This window comes from Daucus carota, chromosome 3 (assembly GCF_001625215.2).
Source record: "Daucus carota subsp. sativus chromosome 3, DH1 v3.0, whole genome shotgun sequence".
NCBI classification, from domain to species: Eukaryota; Viridiplantae; Streptophyta; class Magnoliopsida; order Apiales; family Apiaceae; genus Daucus; species Daucus carota.
Window position 1 is genome coordinate 56,870,277 of NC_030383.2, and position 7,986 is coordinate 56,878,262.

At 35.3% G+C, this 7,986-nt stretch overlaps 1 protein-coding gene across 1 annotated transcript; it reads left to right on the forward strand.

The window, feature by feature from the left end:
• Positions 1–5,546: 5,546 nt before the first annotated feature.
• On the forward strand, positions 5,547–7,534 carry LOC108214742 (probable polyamine oxidase 5). The gene has a single exon (XM_017386907.2). The coding sequence runs from the start codon at positions 5,692–5,694 to the stop codon at positions 7,282–7,284; it is 1,593 nt and encodes a 530-aa protein (XP_017242396.1). The 5' UTR covers positions 5,547–5,691; the 3' UTR covers positions 7,285–7,534.
• The last annotated feature ends 452 nt before the right edge of the window (positions 7,535–7,986 follow it).

Consider the following 7,986-nt stretch of genomic DNA (forward strand, 5'->3'; position numbering starts at 1 on the left):
AAATACATCACAACATCTACGTGGTTGGATCATTAAGAAAAAATTTTGGAAAAATTTAAGGTCGATTCGGGACCAAACTTGTTTAAAGTTGTAGTAATTTCACTAGTTTGTTAACATTTTACATCATATATATTTTTTATTTTTGATATTTTTGTAACATCATCAAATAGGTAAATCATAACACCCATACGGTTGGATTGTTAATTTTTTTAAAATAAATAAATTAATTAATCATCAATTCAGGAACTTGTTTTAAGTAATTTTTTTATAAATATTCAAATTTTCACGAACGACTCGACTCGACACAAATTGTTCTCGAACTCGACTCGATTCTTAACAAACTCCCGTTCGGAAAAATATATAATATTCAATTGCCTAACGATTAAAGTCGACTCATTTAATAAAAACTCAAGATCGATGATCAAAAACTCGACTCAACTCAGTTCGTTTACCGTCATACTATAGAGATATTGAACTTTTCCGTTGATAACATCTCCACCCCTACATACCGTCTAAATATATATACATGTGTTAATGCATGTTTTACCCCAGTAGCTTCCATCTCGAGTAATCTCGACATCGACACTGAAATTCATCATACACACCCATCACAACCATTTGATATCGTTCAATCTCTACAACACCAGTTTATCTACAGCTACAACAACCCCAGTTTGGCGACACCCACCAATAAATCGAAATTATTGTTCCATTAACTCTTTTCATGTCTGCCACCTTCATCTCCACCTTCACCTCCACTATCTCCACTACCTCCACCACTACTAGAACCAAGTACAAGAAACACATCCACGAATTTTCATCGATTTCTAAAAGATTTCACCATTTTTTGTAACACAGATCACTAAATTTTAAAGATACCAGAATCAAGTACAAGAAACACATCCAAGAATTTTCATCGATTTCTAGAAGATTTCACCATTTTTTGTAACACAAATCACTAAATTTTAAAGATAATATCACTAAATTGTATTAAAAATATTACTAAAATGAATTGGTTTTTGGTTTTTAGTTTTTATATTAAAGATTTGTATTTGATCACTCTTCTGTATGCAGTGTTCTAAAAATCCCCGATTTAACCGATTAATCCCCGATTAATCCCCTGCAAGGTCGGTCACCGATTTGATTTCTGAAATCCGATTAATCCTTATATATATATTTCTTAATCGAAGTATATATGATAAATTATTAAAATTAAAATACTATATTACTTTAAATATGAATAATAATAGAGTCTATGAATATAATAAATATATTAGTTACTAAATAGCTAATATAATAATAACTAAATATTAAATAATATTTTAATATTAAAATAAATCCGATTTTCACTCCGATTAATCCCCGATTTCCGATTAATCCCTGAATCGGTAGCTCAACCGATTAGGTCCGATTTCCGATTTCTGTAACACTGCCTGTATGTGTGTATTTAAAATTATGATAATTTTTTCCGTTTTCAACTAATAATTTTAGTAGGCCAGAGATGCACCGCCACTGCATAAACATGTCTAACTTGGTATATTCAATGTGTTTATAAACTAAATGCAAAATTGTTTCATCAAGAATCCAATGAATTTGTTATTTTACTGATAATGAATTTCTTTAATGAGTTGCTGATTAATGTAGTCTCAAAGATTTTTCCTCTGCAAACCCTAGTTTTCACTGCTCTTTTTTTTCTCTCGGCAGCGGACAGGGGCTTCCACCGGATCTCTACCGGTGGAGAGCCCCAAAACCTTTTATTTCTTTTCTTTTGTGTTTTCTTCCTTCTTTTAATAAAACTTTTTTGGACATTAGTTTGTCTTTTCGGATCTAAGGATTCAAACCCTTTTCCGATCTCCCTTTGTTTTTCTTAGATCTCAATTTCACGGAGTTATGGATTTCTCGTTCTTCCCAGTGATTTTATTCTCGAAAGTGCCCGAATTATCTTGTTTTTGTGGGTTTGTTCCCGGATCTAGGGATTGCCTTGGTTTAGCTAATAGTTCGTTTAGGCATCTGGTTGCTAGATTGTCACGCTTGGTTTTGGTTCTTTTGTTGTCTCGCCGTTTGTGTGAGTTTTGTTATTTTCTCACCGTTTGTGTGAGTATGATGCTTGATTTAGTAATAGAAATTGTCAGAGGATTGCATTCTCAGTCGATAGCTCAAACTGTTTGTGGCGGAAGCGAAAGTGACGAAGAATGTGTATATATCATCTTCAACAAATCACGTGATTTTATCTCCAAGAAGAATGGATTAATCAGTGATTGTTTCTGTATTTTGTTGGTTCGACTCGACTGTTTATGTAGATGCCGTATGGCTTTTTATTATTGAATTAACTCATTTATCAAAAAAAAAAACCGTTCAAATTTTACAATATACTCCCTCTGGTCCTTATTATAAGGCACTAAGATTTTTTGCACACAATTCTAGGTGCTTTGACCACCTACTTAAAATTACTTTTTTTAAAATTTTCTTTTTCTGAATTAAAATATGTGATATATATTTTAATTTTGAAAATGAAAATTTTTAAAAAAATAATTTTAAATGTGTGGTCAAAGCACCTAGAATTGTGTGTAAAAAATCTAAATGACTTATAATAAGGACCAGAGGGAGTAGTTTCCAATAGTTAATGTACTCAAATTACAGATCATGATGAAATTTGAGGAATGTTAGAAACTAGCACCCCGGGAAATAAGAGACCTTAACATGCGTTGATTTGAAGGGAATTGGGAGAAGTGGGACAATTGGGGGCTCAAGACTCAAGAGCCTAAGCCCAACCTCTAGATCTAAAATCACCCCAAATTGTGGGGTGGGGGTGTCAAAAAAACACTTGAAAGATTTTGTACATTTGTGTCTTTATATGGCTGGTGAGAATTGAAAGAAGTAGGGTTATATTTATAGATCATAGCTAGGTTTCTTAATTATGAGAAACAACTGGTAACACATGCTACCCTATTCATTTCTTCACAATCATAAAGTGAAATATTTGTGATCCAAAGGTGAAAAAGTTAAAACACCCCATCTCTTCTTTACATCCCTAGCTACCAATCCATCATTTTCATATCATCAATTGTTTGACCCCAATCTACCAATCTAACCGCTGAAAAAGTTAAAATTTAGCAATCTCGTCATCACTGACGAAACTCGGATCGAAAAACTCTTCCAAATAAATAGGATTTTTTTCTTATTAAATTGTTATTTCGAAAGAATTGATACTAAAAATATGTATCTGTGATTTTTGAAGTTCAGCCAGTAAAAATATTTTAGAAAGGACTAGAGGATACATTAAGAAGTGTGTGAAAAGGCAAAATTAAGCACGAGAGACTATGTGGATCGGAGTAATGTTATTAGGAACTCGAGAATTAAGTTGACTAATTACGTATTTATAGATTGATTACGCAATTGATTATGATACCTCACCTAATAAATGACAGCAAGTCAGAAGAGAACGTAGTAGTACTTGTTTACTCTGTTTCGATCAATGATTCTTTGGTTGTACGTACTAAACTAACGTGTGTTAATTATAGCGAATTATGATGAAATATTCATTGTTGAGTTCATTTTCCTGTTAAATTAATCTTTTCGTCCTCGTTATGCACGAGCAGCACCCAGAGAGAGATAATGAGGCCAAATTATCTGCACTTCCTTGTACTCGGACTCGGATAAAAGTGTCGAATATGAATATATTTCATGTGTTAGTTTCAGTAATATTTTAAAAGTTTTACATATTTTTGATTTATAATAGGAGTCATCGTCCAAGCGTTGATGTCCGAATACAGAGTGTCCAACACGAGTATTTCGACGCAAAAGTCTGAATAACATAAGTTCCGTATACAGATAGAGCCATAGAGGCGATACGACAGTGGGTAGAAATGTGAATCTTATTCTCTTCTCCTGTCTTAATGACTTTATTTCAAGTTATTCTTCTTGTTTTTATTATTCTATTCTAGTCATTTTTAAAAAAAATCGGTGATTAATCGAGAGATTTATTGTTACGAGATTGTAACACATTGTCTCAATTAAACGGAAATCCGAACACAGGAAGCATACTTATGAAATAATGTAGTGGACTAGCCGGCTGGTATAGACGAAGGTGCAAAGTTGCTATATATGGCACCACTGTGATTACCTGGTTGAACAAATCTATACATGTATTATCTATGACGACAATTTCTCAAGTGCTGGATTCAGATTGTTGGCCCCATTGCTAACTCTTTCACATGCTAGGTTGGTGAACCTATTAAACATTCAAATACACCAAGTCTTTTTCCAAAACAACATCATTTGGAGCATACAATATGTTATAAGCTGCAAACAAGTATCTTATAATCTAGAATAATATATATACTATTATTGAAACCGTAATTGATTTATATCATAATCACAAATTCAATGTTAGAGTTTGGATTAGCAAATATTTGCCTCAAATGATAACTTCATTCTCATTAGACTCGGTTTTTTAGGATTTCATATCATCCACATTCTTGTTAATCTGTTTTCATATTCTTCATTCTCAATTTACATTTTCGTCCTGACAAAAAAAAAAAAAAAAAATTTACATTTTCGTCCTCGTCCATAATCCAATTTTAATATTGGTCTCAAACGGACACAATTATCATGTGCTACAAGATTTTGGGAGAACCGATAACTGTTTAGTTCCGTCCACGAGCAAGAAACTTAAGTGCAATTACGGGTGTAAACATACGACTACGAGAGGCAAAAGCAAACCACATCCTGTTAATGTGCTTGTAAAGGGTGATTGGCTATATATGATTCTGTCAGACGGAGGATAAACATCACACAAGTTGAACAAGGTACATCTCTATTTGCGTATTCAAATTACCAAGCATTTGCTTTCACAGCTGACACCTAAAATAATAAAAAGGGAAAGCAGTGTAAATTAAAGAAAGTACATTTATGTTTTGAGGCATTTTGTCCAACCATATGTGATGTAACTGATTCACTCAACTTGTGTTCGAATTTTTTGGCTAAACTTCATTTCTTTAACCTATTTATATCAGTGTCATAAGTGAAACTCGGAGATTAATTGAATTGATCGGGAATTAATATGATGATTAATTGAATAATCGGAAATATAATCAGATCGTCAAGTTACATAACAGAGATAAATCGATGATGGACATGTTTTGATTGTTGCAACATGAAGTTGCGAATAATGTTCTAACGTGTTTTTGGCATTCGTAATCTGAAGTTGCAGTTGCAGAGTTCGCAACTTCATGTTAACGTGTTTTATCATCCGAATCTCGAAGTTAATGAAGTGTACATTGAGTATGAGATTATATGCATGCACCAAATTTTCTGTCTAAATATTAAATTTTGTAAGGTGCAGAAATGGTGTCACTGACTCACTGTGTAGAGACAGGGATATGAAGAGATAATGGGCTGGCCTTGGGTGATTTGGGAGCATTAGCTTTTTAGAGTTCAATTAAAGTAAATCACAGTCTTTATTAAAGAAGATACGTATATAAATTCTACTTAATGTGTTAATGTAAAATCTAATCATCAAACCCCATGTCCTCCTTATTTATATTCTCCTTGTTTAGCAACTCTGGAGTTCTCACACCCAATATTTAATACTCCACACTCTCTCAGCTCTCATCCACTGCACACCACTTATTTCTTTTTATATGCTTGTGAAACTAGCCAGAACAAACAGCCTTGTCAAGCCCTTTAACAATGGTGGTCAAGAAGCCAAGAATTGTGATCATTGGTGCAGGAATGGCTGGCCTCACAGCTGCCAACAAGCTTTACACAGCTCAGAAAGATGGTGAGTCTTTTGAGGTGTGTGTGTTTGAAGGGGGGTCAAGAATTGGTGGAAGAATCAACACTTCAGAGTTTGGTGGTGATAGGATTGAGCTTGGTGCAACTTGGATCCATGGGATTGGGAACAGCCCAGTTCATAAAATTGCTCAGGAGACTGGGTCTTTACAGTCTGAGCAGCCCTGGGAATGTATGGATGGGTTTCTTGATGACCCTGTTACAGTTGCTGAAGGGGGGTTTGAGGTGAGTCCATCACTTGTTGAGGTTATTACAAATCTGTTCAACTCACTTATGGACTTTGCTCAGGGTAAGAATGTTGAGTTTCAAGAAAATGTTGCAGCCAAAGCTTTCTTGAATTGTGGGTCTGAAAAACCAAGTCTTGGCTTGTTTTTGAGGAATGGGCTTGAGGCCTACTGGGATTCAGTGAAGAATGGTGAGGAAGATGTTGGTTGGAGTAGAAAGTTGCTTGAAGAAGCTATTTTTGCAATGCATGAGAATACTCAGAGGACTTATACTTCAGCTGGGGATTTGCTGAATCTTGATTATAATGCTGAGAGTGAGTACAGGATGTTTCCTGGTGAGGAAATCACCATTGCTAAGGGTTACATGAGTATAATTGAATCTATAGCCTCTGTTTTACCGGATGGTATGATTCAATTAGGCCGAAAAGTCGAAAAGATTGAGTGGCAGCCCAGCAGTTGTCATGGCACAACTAGGCCAGTCAAGTTACATTTTTCTGATGGAACCTCTTTTTCAGCTGATCATGTAATTGTCACTGTGTCATTAGGTGTGCTTAAAGCTCGAATTCGCGATGAATCAACTATGTTCTTACCTCCCCTTCCCAGTTTCAAGAACCAAGCGATCTCGAAACTAGGATATGGAGTTGTTAACAAGTTGTTCTTGCAAGTAAACACAACCCATGATCAAGAAACCAATGAGTCAAGCAAATTCCCTTTCTTGCAAATGGCCTTCCATCAATCCGATTCGAAACTAAAAAACCCCAACATTCCTTGGTGGCTGAGAAGAACGGCTTACATAAGTCCAATTTACAAGAAATCAAGTGTGGTTCTAGCTTGGCTGGCAGGAAAAGAAGCTTCTGCACTTGAGTCCCTTGATGATGAGGAGATCCTCAATAAGGTTTCGACAACAATCTCGAGTTTTCTGTCAAGTCCAACCAAATTATGCAATGGGAATGCAAGTTCTTTAGGCAATTATGATGGAAAAGAATTGAAATTTACCAATGTTTTAAGGACCAAATGGGGCACTGATCCATTGTTCATGGGCTCATATAGTTATGTAGCAGTTGGTTCAAGTGGAGAAGATATAGACAAGCTGGCTGAGCCATTGCCAGAAAATGGGTCAGCCTCAGCTCCAGCTCCACTACAAATCCTATTTGCAGGGGAAGCAACTCACAGAACTCATTATTCAACCACTCATGGAGCTTATTTTAGTGGCTTAAGAGAAGCTAATAGACTTCTCAAATATTACAAGTGTATTAGTGATCTTTAAGGGGGGCTTTGTTTGTTTTGTTTGCTAAATAATTTTTAAAAAAAAAGTAGGCCAGCTTAATGGGGACACCTGTCTATCATCTCCTCTTTAGTATGATCATATATCATTATAGGAAAGATTTGTTTAAGTTATAATGTTGATAGATCTCTGCATTATGGGTATATTAAGAGGTTGGAGGAATGAAAGGGAGAGATGTAGACATTTTGAGATGTATTGAATGAAATTAAAGAAGCTTCTTTTACAATGTTTATTCATTGCTTTTTCTGTTTGATTGTGATTTCTTAGCTGCTTTTTTTCCTTTTAATTTCATCATGTCTTGGACCTTGAAAGAAAGAAACTCTCTGGTTGTTGCTGTCAAGGTTAAATTATTGATTGGCATTGAATTTGTAAAAGCAAAGGAGGAAGATGAAATGCGGCTAGCTAGCTTTGGATCTCATCATCCTTGGCCCATCTCATGTCTCATGACTTTCTTTTGATTGGGTCAGTCAGACAGGATCCGATAAACCCGGCTCTCTTTCCTCCTAGATATTATTCATTCTCATCGAACTCATGCGGGTTTGCATGTTCGAGTTCACACGACACGAAAGTACACGACACGACTGAGGATCGGAAACGGAAATAATGTTGGAGAGTTGTAATTAAGTTAAAGGCATTGGGGATGCGGGGGAGTTGGGGACAATCTATGGCCTGGCCAAAAAGTAG